Source organism: Onychostruthus taczanowskii, unplaced genomic scaffold, assembly GCF_017590055.1.
Source record: "Onychostruthus taczanowskii isolate IOZ18803 unplaced genomic scaffold, ASM1759005v1 scaffold32, whole genome shotgun sequence".
Taxonomy (NCBI): domain Eukaryota; kingdom Metazoa; phylum Chordata; class Aves; order Passeriformes; family Passeridae; genus Onychostruthus; species Onychostruthus taczanowskii.
This window is the reverse complement of record NW_024500572.1, coordinates 5,187,117-5,203,880: the sequence shown is the minus strand read 5'-3', so window position 1 is coordinate 5,203,880 and position 16,764 is coordinate 5,187,117. Positions and strand designations below refer to the sequence as shown.

General features: G+C 45.8%; 1 protein-coding gene across 2 annotated transcripts; it reads left to right on the top strand.

The window, feature by feature from the left end:
- The first annotated feature begins 1,504 nt into the window (after window positions 1-1,504).
- On the top strand, window positions 1,505-16,495 carry PITPNB (phosphatidylinositol transfer protein beta). Of its 2 annotated transcripts, XM_041410257.1 has the most exons (12): window positions 1,505-1,574; window positions 2,281-2,311; window positions 3,144-3,289; window positions 3,846-3,937; window positions 4,064-4,071; window positions 5,188-5,262; window positions 6,398-6,481; window positions 10,454-10,531; window positions 11,019-11,129; window positions 11,652-11,774; window positions 14,921-15,005; window positions 15,832-16,495. In XM_041410257.1, the coding sequence occupies exons 1-11, from the start codon at window positions 1,555-1,557 to the stop codon at window positions 14,966-14,968; spliced, it is 816 nt and encodes a 271-aa protein (XP_041266191.1). In that variant the 5' UTR covers window positions 1,505-1,554; the 3' UTR covers window positions 14,969-15,005; window positions 15,832-16,495. The 2 variants fall into 2 exon arrangements, with proteins under 2 accessions (XP_041266191.1, XP_041266190.1); XM_041410256.1 differs by lacking the exon at window positions 14,921-15,005.
- The last annotated feature ends 269 nt before the right edge of the window (window positions 16,496-16,764 follow it).

The following is a 16,764-nucleotide window of genomic DNA, read 5'->3' as shown; positions in this document are numbered from 1 at the left end:
AGAGGATGCACCACTGGAACACAAGTGTGGAGCCTGTGGTTTTTTCTTTCCAGCTTACCTGGTTTTATATCTGTGTGTTTGCTTTCCCTCTGCTTGAAAACAGAGGGAAAGCAAAAGTCTGCATGGCTGTGGAAAACGTGAAAAATGAAAACTAATGTTCAGGAACTAAAGCAAGTCAATATATTTAGAACGCATTATTTTAAGTAAATCCTGTCATTTTCCCTGAATTACAATTTTGGAGAACCTCAAAGTGGAAGTGTATTTCCTGGCTGCTTTGTTCTAAGGAAAACATTTTGCCACAGGATAACTTCCATCCCTATGTAAACCAGGATAAAGCCAAATTCAACACAAAGAATGGGCCTTGGGTGGTCCCATCCCTCTGCCCCCCTCTGGTATTCACATGCCCTCTGAACAGAGAGAAGCTGTGAGAGAAGCAGAGAAAGGAATGATCCAAACAAGTTTTATCTTGCTGCTCCTGTTGGTGAACATGTGGAATGTGTTGGCAGATTATTCACCTGAAGGAATTTGGTAATTGGATTCTGCTGAGGATTGTTTTGTGGCATTCACACCCCCGGGTAGAACCTGTCCTTGTCACACTCCTGCCCTGCCAGTATCACACTGCAACTCCTCTCCTCCAGGCTCCTCACGGCCTGAAGGGCTCCTCCGCTTGGGGCTGATTTCAGCCTTCTCTCAATGTTTCTGAGCTTTCTGACCTGCAGACTCCTTTCATTTTGTATTTTTTAGCGCCAGCTGAAGGTGGAAGCCCCAGCCCGGCCGAACCTTGTTCTGTTGTAATCAATCCCTGTCCTCCCCGTGACTGATGGAGGCGAAAATAAACGCTTTCACAAGAGGGCGGCATTGGCCGCGGAAACCGAGGCTGCTACGGATTTCCTGCGGTTCCGTTCGTGCGGCAACCCAGGGGCAGCCCGGAGTCAGCCGCGATCCGCGGGTGGAGGGTTTCGCCTGCAGCAGATTGTAAAAGGCGGTTTCAGCTTCCCCCGGGTGCCAGAGGCAGAGCCGCGCACGGTGCTCGGCGTGACAGCGGAGCCGGGCTCCCCGGAATTCACCAGCGCTGCGGCTCCTCGCTCCCCGCACGCTGCGGCTGACCCCGTCCGGCAACGGGCGGGCCCGACACCGCGGAGCGGGCAACCGGCGTTTCCGGCACCGGCCCGTCCGCGCCCGCCCGGCAGTGCGGAGGGTCCGTCCCGCTGCCCTGCAGGGCCGCGCTCGGCACCGGGAACTGCCGGCACCGCTCCAGGCCCGGGCCCCGTTCTCGCTCCCCGCCCGGCCCGGGTCCCTCACGCCCCGCACCGGCGCCCGGCGATGACGTCACCCCATCAGCAACAACGGGAGGGCTGACGCGCACCGGAGCCCGCCCGGCTCGTTGTGATTGGCTGCCGATAGGGTGAGGTGTGAGCTCGCGGGGGCTGCGCGCCCTGGGATTGGCGGCGCCCGGCGCGTGCGCTCCTCCGGGCGAGGCCCGAGCGCGATTGGTCGCGCGGGCCGGGGGCGGGGCCTGTCCGGGGAGCGGCGCGTGCGCGGAGCGGCGGGAAGATGGTGCTGATCAAGGAGTTGTGAGTGGGGCCCGCGCCGCTCGTGCCGTGTGGCCCCGGGGTCGCCGCTTCCTCCGGGCCGCGGGAAAGGGAGAGGTGCCGCCCTCACGGGAAAGGCCGCTCGGCACGGTTCGGGCGGGCCGTGCCCGCAGCGAGAGCCGCGGCCGCGCAGCGGCTGCTCCGCGAGCTCCGCGGGCCGGGCCGGGCAGCGGCGGCGCCGCGCGGGGCTGGTCCCCGTTTGCCTGCGGGGACAGCGGCCACAGCCCCGCGGCGGGGCCGCAGCCCTGCCCTGCTCCTGTTCGGTGCCGCGGGGTAGATCCTTGCCGTGGCGGCTCCTGGCTGGTTTGTTTCCTGTCCCACCTTCTTGTTATTTCAGAGTCCGCTGGCTGTAGCCTCAGTGGTAGTAGAGGTAATGTGTAGGTTGAAAAGTTTGTAAACAAATTTAGCATAACACGAAGTTGATATGACAGAGTTGGAAGTAGATGCCAGATTTCCTGGCTTCTGATATCTTCCATCCCTTGTGTTTCCTGTTGTAACATATCTGGCGTTGAACTTTACTTGGGTTTGTTGGGTTATATCCAGAGCCTCCCTGTCACAGAGATTTCTGAAGAGAAAACTTGAATTGGCTCATTTTGGCACTTCTTTCTTCAGCATCTGTGTTATGTCTGTTATCTGCAGATGAAGCCCAGTGATTAATTTTACTGAGTTTTCTCTTTTCCTCTTTCAGCCGAGTGGTTTTACCTTGCTCCGTGCAAGAGGTATGTCCTGATCATCCTCCCTGCTGTATTCAGACTGAGGGCTGGGAGGGGGTTTTGTGTCAGAAATGTGACCAGCCTGAGTCCCAACATTCCCTGTGCTGTGGCTGCACTGACAGAGATGAGTGACACACGTGTGATCCCTGTCCTGAGCAAGGAATTTCCAAGGAAGCAAATGCAGCACCGAGCCTTGAGGTGTTCTGAGCCTTCCACTGCCACCAGTACAGTTGTGCCCTGTGGCAGCACTTTGCTGCTGATCCAGCACTGAGGGACTCCAAGCCTTTTCCTGAAGCCAGAGGGGAAGGAATTGTCTTCCCAGACCTGAAGCCAGCCATTCAAGTGGCACTGAAGTGCAGTTAAGTGAGAGTCACGATAGGGTGTCTGTCATGACAGGGTGTTGAACGTGCTGCTGAAGGAAACATCACACTTGTTCTGTAGTGTGCATTTCCTATCAGGGCAGCATTTAGTTGGTTGAAAGTGTGAACTGGGAGGGTTCAGAGCTGGAAATAAGTCAGTCCAAAATCTATATACTCAAAATGTTATTTCTTGGTGCAGTGAAGGACAGCAAATTCACTTAGCTCTTGGGATAGAAAAAATGAAGTTATGGTGTGCACCCAAGTGTTGGGTTGCTGTGGAACGTGGTGTTTGTGAGCTGCAGACGTGTTGCCAAAAAGTTGTCAGAATTTACTAAACATCTTTGCTGTGGTGTATTTTACTTTGCTGACAGTCTTTTTTGTACTACTGAATTGTCAGTGGAAGCAGCTAATTGTTTTTAACATGTTAAAAGCTTTTGGCCAACTTTGGTGCTAACATTTGACTTCTCTTCCCTTTGCAGTATCAAGTTGGGCAGCTTTATTCTGTGGCAGAAGCTAGCAAAAACGAAACAGGTGGTGGGGAAGGAATTCAGGTCTTAAAAAACGAGCCTTATGAACAGGATGGCGAGAAGGGACAATACACTCACAAAATCTATCACTTAAAGAGGTGAGAAAAGCCTTGATGCCCCTCGGTATTGAGCAAGAAATGTTGAAAGGTGAGGTTTAATTTGCTGAATTGTGCATGAGTGCTCTGGTGAGTGGGGAAATGGGAAATACAGTGGATTTTAAATATGTGGGATACTTGTCTGGGACAGCTGAAGGAATTGTGTTGCCTTGCACTGGACAGGAGTCAGAGATGAGTGGGACATAAAGTTCCTGCTGCAGGTCAGGAGCTGCTTGCCAGGGAGCTGGAGGTGAGGGCTCTGCAGTGCTCTTCCTCAGCAGGTGTCTCTGCTGCTCTGCAAGAGGAGGGAAAGCACAGCATTCCTCATGATCACACAGCTCACTCTGGTACCTTATCATTACCTTTCCCATTTTTTCTCAGCCATGTCATGATCAGGAAGGTTTTTGAAGTTCCTGTGTGTTTCACTGCAGGTGACAGTGTGCATCACAACCCCTCAAATGCTTGGGTGGAATGTGCCTTTCTTATTGCAGTGGGACGAATCAAAAGGGAATATCAGCTGGCAGAACTTTAAACACATTGTCCCTGTTTGTTTTCCCAGTAAAGTCCCTGGGTTTGTAAGGATGATTGCTCCAGAAGGCTCCCTGGTGTTCCACGAGAAGGCCTGGAATGCATATCCCTACTGTAGAACAAGTGAGTCTCCCCATGTGTGTTCTTCTGTTGGTGTTTTTATTTGTGAAATCCTTCAGAAACAATTGTATCTAACAATGCTCTGTGTTTTCTTTTCCTTTCATTGCTCGTGTTTTCCAACGACACCAGTTGTGACAGTGAGTATTTGAAATCCTACCAATCATATATTGGGGTTTTTTAAGATATATTTTATCTGTCACTGCCCATTACAATTGTCTGGCTCCAGCCTGTCAGATGTGCTTTGCTAGGACTCCTGGTGTAGAGCATAACAAAGTAACTCCCTTTACTTTATTTGTCTGCACGTGGCTATAATTAGAACTGTAATTTGTCAGAGAAATTATTTCATTTTCTGTGTCTTCTTTTATGCCTTTAATTATCATGCATAATGTCTGTCCTGGTAAGACATAATGCTAAAAAAGTGGGAGGGGAAAAGTGACATATCAGAGGCTTCTACACTCCTGAATGCAGGAGGAGCAGGGAAATGGAATCAGTCCCTGCCTATCTGAAATGCCACTGCTGTAAAATGAATTCCTGCCCCAGTTAAAATGGGGTAACTGGGAACCTAAGTGGATCAACAGAGCTCAGGATTTGGATTTGTTTTTTTAAGTTGCATGGGAGACACATCATTAAGATTTTTTACGTGTTTTGGCGACCTGTTTAATGACAACTTATTAGTTAAATGTTAAACTGCTTTATCTGCTCACTTGCAAACACAGTTTAGATTGTTACCATGTGGATGTGACACAAGTGAGTTTGAGCTGTTGAGCTTGACTCATTGTGGTACCTGTGCACACAGGTGGGTGCCCTCTGACTTTTGGAATCAGCAGGGCTCTGTCATTGTCTTTAGATGTACAGTTTGGTGGCAGCTGGACCATTATGATCCAGCTTTATGATTGTAATTGTGCTGTACAGTAACATCTAACTGCAGGATTGATAGCTTGAAAATTACTTGAACATTGAGGTAAAGAACTTCAGGGTTGAGGACAGCAAATGGCAGGGTTGTTTCTACTGGTGTGCACAGGTAGAGCTGGATTTCTTAAAGATGACTGGTTTTAATTTAGTACTCACTGCTCTAGTTTAAGATTGTCATATACCTATTTCTGTGTGTAGGTAAGGGGCTGTTTCTCTGGTAATTTCAATATCTTGTGTTGCTAGTCAGGGATTAGTAATGGCTTGTATGTAGACACCATTTATCTAAACTTAGAGCAGAGACATGTAATGAGACTTGTGCTTTCTGCTTTTAATTCTTACAGAATGAATACATGAAAGATGACTTCTTCATAAAAATTGAGACCTGGCATAAACCAGATTTGGGAACAACAGAGAACGTGAGTTGGGGTTTGGATGCCAAGCCTTAGTGCAATTGTACAATTAGTACAGATAAAGTATTTTATACCTGGTGATGGTGGATAATTACTGCATAAAGTCAATGCCTGACCAGTGAGTAAAGCAAGAAAAGCATTTTTCAGGTCCTTGCAAGGTGGTCAAGCTGTCCCATCTAAGGAGATCAGGAAAAGGGGTTTGGTTTTTATGATTAGAGGTCAATACAGATGCTTGATTCTTATGCAAATACTTAAATAGCTTTTCAGCAGGTCCTTTTGTTAATTTCATGTTATTTTACCATAGGCATGCTGACAAGTTAGGCTGATGAGTTTATTTGAAAACAGGTTTCACAAGAGCACTGGAGTTGATCTGTGAGCACTGCAGTTAAATATTGAAGCTGCCTCTGTGAATTGTCCCAGCTGATGATGTTCTTGTTTTCCCCCCAGACAGTCAAATTGAGGAAAATTTTGATCTGTAATGACAAACATTTATAAACCATGCAGAGAGGAGTAGTTGTCAGTCTGTTTCCAGTGCTTGGGTGAGCTGTAACTCTGGATGTGCTGCACTGGAGGGGGATTGTTCTTGGACAGCTCCCCTGGCTGTAACTGAGTTTAGGTGTGCTGGACAGACCTCAGGTGTGGAGCTGATTCCATCCTCTGACCTTTACACACCCTCAGACTACTCCTGGTCCACCTTCAAGGCAGTCCTGTGACTCAGGGAACCTGTGAGATCAGGTTATTGAAATCTGCATATTTGCACTTGGAATTTTTACACCTTCTTTCTAGCTTGAAAAGTTCATGTAGATTCTGGAATGGGTAATGGTTCTAATTAGAGCTTGATTTCATTAGTGCTAACAAATGTGACAGATGAATAGAGCTTAATCTTAAATCCAGGTTTCCTGAGTGCACAAGAAGTGAAGGCTTTGTGCTGGTTTAAAATTGATTAGTGAATGAATTAAACTGTAATTGTGGAGATCATTCCCTTGGAGAAAGGCAGAGGAAGAAGGGGTAGGTTTGGAGAATGCTGCCTTTACAGCATCCTGAAAAACTCCCTGGCACACACAGGTACTGCAAAGGTGCATCACTGTGTGATTCCCAGCATGGGAATGATTCCTTAATTCCTTCTTCTTCTTTTTTTTAGGTTCACAATTTAGATCCAAACACATGGAAGAGTGTTGAGGTTGTCCATATTGACATTGCAGATAGAACTCAAGTAGAACCAGGAGTAAGTAAATGTTCTGCTGTTGGGATTGGGATGTAGCACACAGCTGATTCCACTTGTGCTTTGTGTTTTTAGTGAATAAGCTAAAATGGTGTGGATTTCACCCAACAGAGACATGAAAAGTGTCTTTAACAGAACCATTCATTTATGTGCCTGCCTTTCTTCTTTGGTTTTACTGCTGATTCTTTCTGCACATCTGGATCTGTTGGGGCTGTTGCCTGGTTTGTTAAATTGTAACAGCTGGACTGCTGGATGTGTAATATTTTTTGGACAGTAGGGAAGTGGTAGGCACTGATATGCAGACTGTGTTTGCACAATAAATGTGATTGTCTTGGTTTTGTGCAAGGAGAAGCTCTTCATAATTTTTAACTGTTATTTTCTGAAAGTAGATACTTGGATATCCTACATTCTGGGGAGAGGATTTCTTTGCAGGAAGTCCTTGGAACTATTTTCAGTACATAATCCTCTCTTTTCTTTTGTGTATTTGACTTACAGAGTATCAAAACTGAGTGCAGAGTGGTCTCATCCAGAGTCTTAAGTCTCTTCTGATGTACATTTCTACATTGTTACATTTCTGTTTCCTTTTTATAAACTTCTAACAACGTTTCCACTTTTAGCAAATATTTTAGAGGATATTTGTAGATTCAAGCTCACAGTTTAGCCCATTTTTGTGTAGGAATACTTGGGATTCATTTTCACCATGTGATTAAATTTCTTATTTCCATTTCATCTCCCAGAAACTCTGTTTTGCTAAGTCCTGACTTCATTAACCAAAGCCTGGCTTTGTGATTAAACTCTTAGCAGACACTGGTAGCTCTGAGTTGCCTGCAGGCTGACATCCTTGCTGTTTGCTTGTTTTCCCCTTCTGGGATGGGAGAGACATCAGGGATCCTCTGGGACCCACACTTGGAGTCTCTTCTGTTATAAAAGTCTGAAGTTTCTGGCCTTTGTCTTCTCTCTCTTTACTTCTTAGGACTTCAGGAGAGACATTTTCTATTTGTGCTGATACCTTTATTAAGTTTAGGTAATGAACTTGAATTTTATTTTTTGTCTTGGAAGTTCAGCTACATCATAACAAAATTGCCAAGACTGACATGCTGACTCGTGCTCATTTAAGTATGTATAGAAATAATTTGGGTGACAGCTGTGACTTTCTTTAGATACACATTTAACCCTGCCATCTCTTAATCATCTCCAGCATGCAGTCTGTGTCACTTTATGTTGTTTGTGTATAAAAGTGACTTCCCAGGAGAGAAAGAGTTTTTAAAGTGTAAGCAAAAATGAGCACTTGATGAACATCAGAGGAGGCAGAGGTTTTGGAAATAATTTATAGAGAAGTACAGGGTAGTGAAAACAAATGGAAATCAGGTTTATAGCTATTTTTGTACAATGAAGACATTAAATGTCTTGTTTAGGTCATAGTGGATCTTTATTACTTGAAAGAAAGTTCTAAAATTACAGTTTTGTACAAATCAGATTACACATGGATTTGGATTTTGGAGTTTGGATTTCTGTGTGCTGTCCATTTCTCTTCAGTTTGAGGAAATATATTGGAATATAGGAATTGCTCTTTTGTAGTCTGTAAGGAAGTGTTAAAGATTCTCAAGTTGCAGAGCTTGATAGGTGTATCTCTCCCATTTCAGACTTAATTTATCACAATAGGCAGCTAAACAGCTCCACATTATTAGTGCTGACCCTTGGATTCATCATGCAATGACACATCCCATGGGACAGCCTATCTGTGTACAAATATGATGTGCTTTCAGTTTTATGCCCCTCTTTTCATCCTGGTTATAAATATCTCTTCCAGCCTTGTTCCTAGTGACCTTTAACTTCATGCTCTGGGCATGGCACCACGATGTGAGTCTGTGATATCCAGGCTGGTTTCATTCCCCATGTGAACCTTGGCATTCTTTCAAAGGTGATCTCAGGCAATGGTTCCCCTGATAGCTGTGCTGTAGCTGCAGGACTCTTCAGGAGATGGGAGTGATTGCAAGGCATTTTTTATTAAAAGCCATTTAGCTAAACCTACCTAAAGCACACCAGTGCCTGTCAGGGCAGTGTACAGTGGTGCTGGTGACTGTGTCAGTTATGAGATAAGGGAAACATGCACTGAGTTGGGAGTATGGCATACTTGGATAAACCTGATTTTGGTCTTCTGGTGTGCTGTGAATGAGCACTCACAGAGCTGTGGAATGGTATTGGAGGGAAGCTGTGGGAGGTGGTACCTTCCTCAGGATCTGTATGTGAGTTTTTTGCTTCATAGCACGTGTACATTCTCCTGCTTCAAACACTAATACCATATTGAGCTGGAAACCCAGAATTTGTGTCCTCCTACCTAGTTAGTGTGATGCCACTCTATGTTCAGTTCCATTTTCCTGGGTTTGCAGATCAGGCATCAAACTTGTGTAATTTTCATGTTAGGTTCTAAAAGTTTTCTTAAAATCATTCTGTCCTGTTTGAATTTTTATAGCATTTGATAGTGAACCATGAGTTCTCAGGAGCACTGTTACTACTCTGAGCAGCTCTAAAGACTGAGAATGAAATTGTAAAGAAGTGCCCAGGTTCTGGGTTTGTTGTGATATTACTTTATTGTATGTGGTTCACAGTCTCTCTAAATCATTCTTTATAATACATGTTTGCATTCATGAATATTATACTGAGAATTTAAGCAGAAACTGCCTGTGAAATGGTATTTGTGTATTTCTCTGAAATGGTTTTGCTCCTCTGTCCTGTTATGCTGCTGCAGGCTGATGTTTGCCTGTCTGACTTTCCAGAGGACTTCAGGGGTTTGAGCTGCAATATTTGCTCCAGCAGCTGCCTGTTTTTCTTCCTAAGAAGGACTTGTTGTCAGGAGTTAAGCTCTTGCTGCACAGATATTTTCCTTAAACTCTGCAAAGAACTGTTGTTTATTTGTACTTTGGCTCTAGTCCAGTCTTCTTCCCTGCATGCTTGTAGGATTTGTGTGTAGAGAAGAGTTCCTACAATGCCCTCCTGTCCATCTAGGCTTTAGTCTATAAAGGGTTTTTCCTGTCCTTAACAGGATTTGGGTTAACTGAGTTCTAAAAGGTCTTGGTTCAAAGCTTCTGTCTCTAGCACAGAAAACTCTACTGTGACTCATCTATTTCCTTGGGATTTCTGTTTTCACTCCTACCTTTTACTCATAGATAACATTTTCTTCCCCAGTGTTTCCAGCTGTGTGGTTATTTTTATGTGGGTCCAAAATGCAAGAGCACAGTTGCTTTTTGCCAGTGTCCCTGTGCAGTGGGAGGTGGGATGGCAGGTAACAGCATCATGTGGGCTTGAGTGTCCCTGGGGTATCCAGACCAGTCATTCCACTCCATAACCCAGGCAGATCAAGGCTGCACATGTAGCTCAGTTTAAATGCCTCGTGCCTCACACCACTACAGTGAGCTGTGCTTTGGCAGGATGTTCACACAGTGAAAATAAATTCAGGCTTGTCTCAATGCAGTACCTGGTTTTATTTATAAAACTGGCATTAAGAGGTGGAATTCCTGGGTTTCTGTTTGGCATGTTGCTGCCCCAAACCAGCAGCAGTTCTGCCAGCAATTAGTTATGTAGAGCAAAATTGTTTATCCATTGCTATATCTTGGTTCACTTCAATGTCTTCTATCCAGTGGTTGTGTGAATTTTTTAAAAGGCAGTCATGAGCAGGATTCCCTCCTGTTGTGCCTCCCCAGCAGAGGCCATGTGTTGCAGCCTGAATAGCTTTAGCATGCTGGCTGCTGAATTATTGCCTTCTCCTCCTCTCAGGGGTCACAGACCCAGTGGGACAGTGCAGATGTCACAGTGTGCACAGCACAGGGCAGCCCTGGAGAGCTGTTGTGTTGGGAGCAGGTGTGATGGAGCCAGCCTGGCAGCTGTGCTGCACCATCCTGCCCCAGCAGAACCTTAACACAGTGGGATATTGAATCTGGTGGTGTTTTCTGACTCTCAGAGTGTTTTATGTTACAGGACTACAAAGCTGACGAAGATCCTGCATTATTCCAGTCAGTTAAGACAAAGAGAGGACCTCTGGGGCCAAACTGGAAGGTACTAGGAACTGTTGTTACAGCCTTAGGAATTGATCAGCAGAAGAACAAAGTTCATGGTTCCTTCAGAACTTGGCTCAGCTCCAGTTGAGGAACAAATTTTCTGTGGCCCAGCACATCCCCCAGGTGACACCCCAAAAGCAGCACAGAGCTTGCCAGCTCCCCCTGCCAGCCATCAGAATCTGTCCCAGCAGGGAATGGGCTGTGTGTGCCACACCAGAGATCCCCACAGGAACTGAGGAGCCACTGCTGTGCCCTGGAGTGAATCACAGGGAGTCTGTCAGGAACAGCCCCAAGTTACTGATTAGAATGTTGTTTTTCTGTAATAATGCTTAGAATAATATTTTATTATCATAACAACATAGTTAAATTTAATTAATTTACTATAAAATATACTATTTATCATTCTAATGCACTAAATAGAGTTAAAATTACTAATAATTAAACTTTCAAAGTATTAAAACTTCTTTTCTATTATCCCCTAACAGAAGGAGTTAGCAACCGATGAGGAGTGTCCCAAAATGTGTGCTTACAAATTGGTGACCATCAAATTTAAGTGGTGGGGACTGCAGAACAAAGTGGAAAATTTTATACAAAAGGTGAGTGCTTCTGCCTTTTGGGGCTGTGTTGATGTGGGGGTTTGAGCAGGAACACTGATGCAGTTTCCTATTGTCCACAGCCAGGGAATTCTGTCCTTTTCCCCAGCCAGTCAAACCATTTGTGTCTTGGTTTGCTGCAAGTGGGGCTTCACTGGAATTACCAGAACAATTCTCTAGGGAAAAAAAGCAAAGTCTTCAGGAAGTGGCTGTTCTGGTTTGGCTGCTGCCACCTTGGAGCTGGAACAGATTGTAACAACATTCTTCATAATTCTCAAGTAATGTGAATGGCTGAACTTTCTTGAAACTCTTTTTTGATAGTGAAATTTGTTCATTCTTTCCATGTTAAAACATTTGAGAGATGAGATGAATTTAAATTGGATCCAGGGGTGTGAGGTGAATCTGTAGCAGAGTGAAGCAGCACCCACTTGAAGATTTTAAGTCTTCAAATTGAGCAGCTGCTATCACTTCACCAGCCTTTAGCCAGTCCTACCTGTGATCTAATGCTTGTTTATCTTCTTAAAGCAAGAAAAAAGGATATTTACCAACTTCCACCGCCAGCTGTTCTGTTGGATTGACAAGTGGATTGAGCTGACTATGGAGGACATCAGGAGGATGGAGGATGAAACCCAGAAGGAGCTGGAAGCGGTAAGAAAGCTTTTTTTAAGGCTGTGTGTGCTTCTACCTGCAGATTTATCTGTGCAGAAACTGAGGCAAGTTGTGTGGTGTCCATGCCTGTGTGTGTGTTTGGGCAATTGCTGATGAGCACTGTGGCCCCTTGAGTGCAGCCCCATGGGCTCCTGCATTCTGTGCTGATTTAAGGTAAGTGCCTCTGATGTCATTAAATGCAGGATATCTGCCCTGACTGCCTCTGTGTTTATGGCAACACACCCACTGCAAAAGTCCCATTCAGGGCCCTTTTGCCACTTGGTTGGAACCCAAATCTGTCACTGTCCCGTTCCACCTCGTGTCTTGCTTTGTTTCATTTCTGGTCATCACTAGATCTGATTACTTTTTCTCTTCAAGCATGTTTTCAAGCAAGTTTGTGTCACCTCTCAACTGTTCCACTTCTGATTAGCACATCAAACCAAAGTTTTACTTCCAAAAAGAAAGTCAGTAAAATCAGCTGAGATCATGTCACTTTTCCTGCTTTAGTGGCTGTGAGGACCAAATCCATGTGGCCTGATGTGTTGTGGGCTGATGTCACCAGATCTGATTACTTTTTCTCTTCAAGCATGTTTTCAAGCAAGTTTGTGTCACCTCTCAGCTGTTCCACTTCTGATTAGCACACCAAACCAAAGTTTTACTTCCAAAAAGAAAGTCAGTAAAATCAGCTGAGATCATGTCACTTTTCCTGCTTTAGTGGCTGATGTGTTGTGGGCTGATGTTTGGGAGAAAGCTCAGACTTGGGGCACTGTCACTGCTCTCTCCATGCAGAGGTAGAGGACCACCACAGGCTGGGAAGGAAGCCTTCTTCTCTAGAGTCTTTCCAGAACATGACCTTTGGCATGAACCTTTCCCATGTTAAATCCCACTGGCGTTTTTGCCGTTCTTGGAGTTGCAGTTGTACTTCCTTCCCATTTTGACAATTGTTTCATGTCTCAAACCCAATCAGGTTACCCAGACAGTTCCAGTGTCTTGGTTCTTCCAAGACATAACATGTCTCCAGCTGCAGCTTGCTGTTTGCCTGGTTTGACCCATGGCAGACACCTCTAACCTGGTTGCCTGAGCTGTGGACAGGGGCCCTGGGGACATTCTCTGCTCTGTGCTTGGTCTTTGCTCTTGGTACCAAAGCAGCTGCAGCTCCTCCCTCCCCACTCGTGCTCTCCAGGGGCTTTCCAAGCAGTGTGGAACAGCCTGTGTTGTGTAGGGATGTTTCCTGTGTTTGGAAAAGTGTTTCTTCACAGTCGTGTGCTGAGCTGTAGCACCAAATGCTCTTTGCCCATAAGCTGGAGGTTTGGGTCAGCAGCCCCAGAATGTGCTGTGGACAAGGTTGGTGTTCACTCACTCTTGTAGATCTTGTGCCCTCTCATGGGCATTTGGCTATTTTTGGCAGTTGTTTTCTCAAATCAAGGGGGTTTCTTCTTGAACTCTTAATTTATGCCTGATCCTGCTCCTAGAGCAGGATCCTAGAGCCACCTGTTCCCAGGTGTCTGTGGAGGAGCAAGCGTAACAGCTGTCCTCTCTAAACTGATTTTTGCCAGAAGGGTTCCCTTTTGCACATCCATAGTTCTTAATTTGGACTGAAACAGACTTTATCCAGTTTTCCTGAGCAAGGGTAGTGGCAGTGAGGAGTGCACCCCAGAGGTGTGCTAGAGAGAGGCAGCAGAACCTGACACATCTGTGTGCATGGTCAGATTGTTCCTTTGTGTCTCTGTGGCTGTGGATGTTTTGTTTCACATTTCTCACTGGTAAGTAGCTACTTTTAAATATTTTTTTCCAAAATATTTGCTGCTCTTTTAGTTCTTACCTTAAGCCAAACCCAGCTCTGGTGTAACATTTATCCTCATTCTTAAACATCAAATGTATTTACTTCATATTTTCTCTTTTTGCAAAGGCAAATTGTTTTTTGCAAATTGTTGTGTAAGATATTAGTGTCAGGAATTTGGAATTTGTGTATTGTTGAAAAAGTTGGGTTGTTTTGGTTTGTTCTTTTTCACAAGATAAATGTATGATGTTACACTAACCCAGATTTCTTTGGATATTGTGAAATGTGAGAGGAGTGAGGACCTACTGTCTTGGGGTTTTTCCAGTTATTGCAAGAGGGTTGTCTACAAACACCTATAAATGATGTAATTTCCATGGGTTTGTGGTGCAGTGCATTATTAGGCAACCTGAGGGCAAAAATGTCACTGCCAAATAATATCAATGCTACTTTTATCCAAAATAATTTGACATCTTGTTTCATATTCAACTACTCCACCCGTTGTGCTCACCAGTAACTGCCTTTACATCCCCAGTACACCTCAAAGTGTGTTTTATGGCCAGGACCTCTGGGAAGTGAGTGCTCAGGGCTGAGGTGCTCAGTGTGACACAGACATGTCCCTGCAGTGGTCAGGGATGGCCAGGGCAGCCCTGTGATGCTGAGAGCCAAACCTGGCACAAAGCAGGGCTGGCAGTGCATGTTCTTTCCCACACAGTGTCCTGGTGCTCTTCCCCTTCTCATGAACACCCTTTCTTCCTTCTGCTCCGAGCTGATCTTTCTCTGGGTTCTGTGCACATTCCAGTTCTTTTGTTGCTCCTGTGCTTCATCTTCAGTCGATTTTTATAGTCAGGATCTCTGCTTTTGTTACTTTCTGTTACTCTCTGAATCCTCATCAGTGTTCTTCCAGAGTTCCTCTATCCCAGTCCATCTTTTTATCACTGTTTATGTTTCACTTGGTGGATTCTGTCTCTGGCTGCTGGAGATGAGAAGCACCTCTGCTCCATGAAACATGCATCAGCTCATCAGTGCAGAGCAGGAAAGCATCAGGTCCAGCCAGAGCCCTGTGACCAACCTCTGTCATGCCTGTGTGAGGGTAGAGATGCCACACTGAGTACCCTGAGCAGTGATTCCATGCTGGAGCATCGTGAGCTCGGTAAAATTTCAAGCAGCATTGTTTACAGCTGCTCTCCAGTTCCCAGGTCTCCTTGCCAAAAAGAAATACCATACCATGGCCAAACCCCCTGAGCTGTAGCTGGTCCTGGCCCTGGCCAGGGAGAGGCAGATGCTGGCCCTGCAGGTCGTTCCTTGTCTCATACTAACCACGGCGCGCAGGTTCTGTGTGTGGAGCTCACGTTTTATTTCACTTCAGATGCGTAAGAAGGGTTCCGTTCGAGGCACTTTGGCTGCGGACGTCTAGAGGAGTTCTCTGTAGGTTCTGAGGCAAAGCAAGCTGTGTAAGTCAACTGCTGGATGGAAAAGGAGAAGAGGGATTGTTGTTCTTTTGGATGGGAATTGCTAGCAGAAATCATCTTAATGTCCACATAACCCGTGTGGGCCTTACCTTCCTCCTGCTCGGTAGTGGTGTGGTGGTCAGCAGGGGGGGCTGGCCCACGGTGCCCAGGACGCTGCAGGTGGGCACTGATGCAGGCACTAAGGCTGGGAGCAGAATTCCTGCAGCCTTGGCCACCTGCCCTGGTGCCTGATGCTCTCCCACTGCAGGCACCCGAGGTGTGGGATGCGCTGCTGTCGGGGCCGTGGCGCTGAGCGCTGGTGCCCGCCCCTTCTGGGCACCAGTCACACAGGGCAGCTTCGCTTTGCTGCACACACAGGGGCAAAGTGATCTCTGGACCTGGTCCACGTCACTTAGGGAAGCTGTGGAGCGTCACCTTCCAAACAAGTTCAGTTCTTAGAAACCCAGTTCCACTAAACCGTGTCAGAGCTGTTACTGCAGGAGCAGCTTCTCCAGGAGTTAGAGGCTCTTGGTGCTTGTGCCCAGCCCTTTGGTGCTGCTGTTCCTCACAGGGACTGTTGTAACATCCCAGCCCAAGGGTGCACATGCCACTGATCTGTGTGGGCTCCCCAGAGAATGGAGCTGCTCCCAGCCCTGGGGGCAGGTCCTAGCCAAGGACAGCTCCCACTGAGATTCCCTCAGGAGCCGGCATTGCTTTTGTGTGACTCTGAGGCCCTGTCCTGCTTTTCCCTGGAGATAATCTCCCTGCGTGTTTGGAGCTGTGTCTGAAGAAGCTGCTAATGCAGAAATTGCACTTGCTCTCTCCACAGCTGCGTAACCAAGGCCAAGTGAGAGGAACGAGTGCTGCCAATGACGAGTGACCCGGACGGACGCCGGTGCCGGATCTTGGCTGTGTGTGTGGGTGCATGACTCTGTATATAACTACACACACACATGCAGACAGAAGGGGTGGTTACAGTGTCTCTGGGTGCTATACCTGTCCTAGCAAAGATTCCAAGGAAACTGCTTTCATTATGTATACCCCAAGCAAATAAAAAAATCAACTGAGTAGTGTCATTTAAAGGATGAATTTTGCTAACTGGTATGTTCATGAATGTCAATACTGGACCAATTTCTGCCCTACTTGTTTTCTCTCCTGTCCAAGTCACTCTGCTCTAACTCGCCCATCTCTCATTGTAAAGGAACACTCAAACAAGTTAATTTCAGTTTTATGTCTTCCCTATGTGATGAGTTTTTGGAATAGGAACAATGAATGTATTTATAGCTATTTATTTCTGGATTGTCATTATCCTCTAGTCAAATCAGAAAAAAATTTCTATTAGTGGAAATTGGAAGACTTTTACTGTTGAATAAGTTTAACCCAAACTTTACCCACTCACTGATTTAAAAGAAAAAAAATCATGTTTTATTGGACTTTTGTACATTGAAATGCTAACAGTTTTCTTCATTAAAATTGGCAAGACTAAGGAAAAATGGCTTGTGATTTATAAAGTAATTTGCAACTTGAAATTTTTCAGAACCTGCTTTTTAGGCAAGTACACTGACAGTACCTGTAGAGCATTTTCCAGTGTATCTTAGGCTGGGCAGTGAGGACAGGGTCAGCCCTTCCCTCCAGGAATACTCCTGCCAGTGCAGTGGCTGTTTTCCAGAGCTTCCCTTTGGAAGTCATGCAAGCATTCTGGATTTCACACACAGCAATGGGATAGAATTGTGATTTTAGCTGTTTTCATGTTGGAAATACA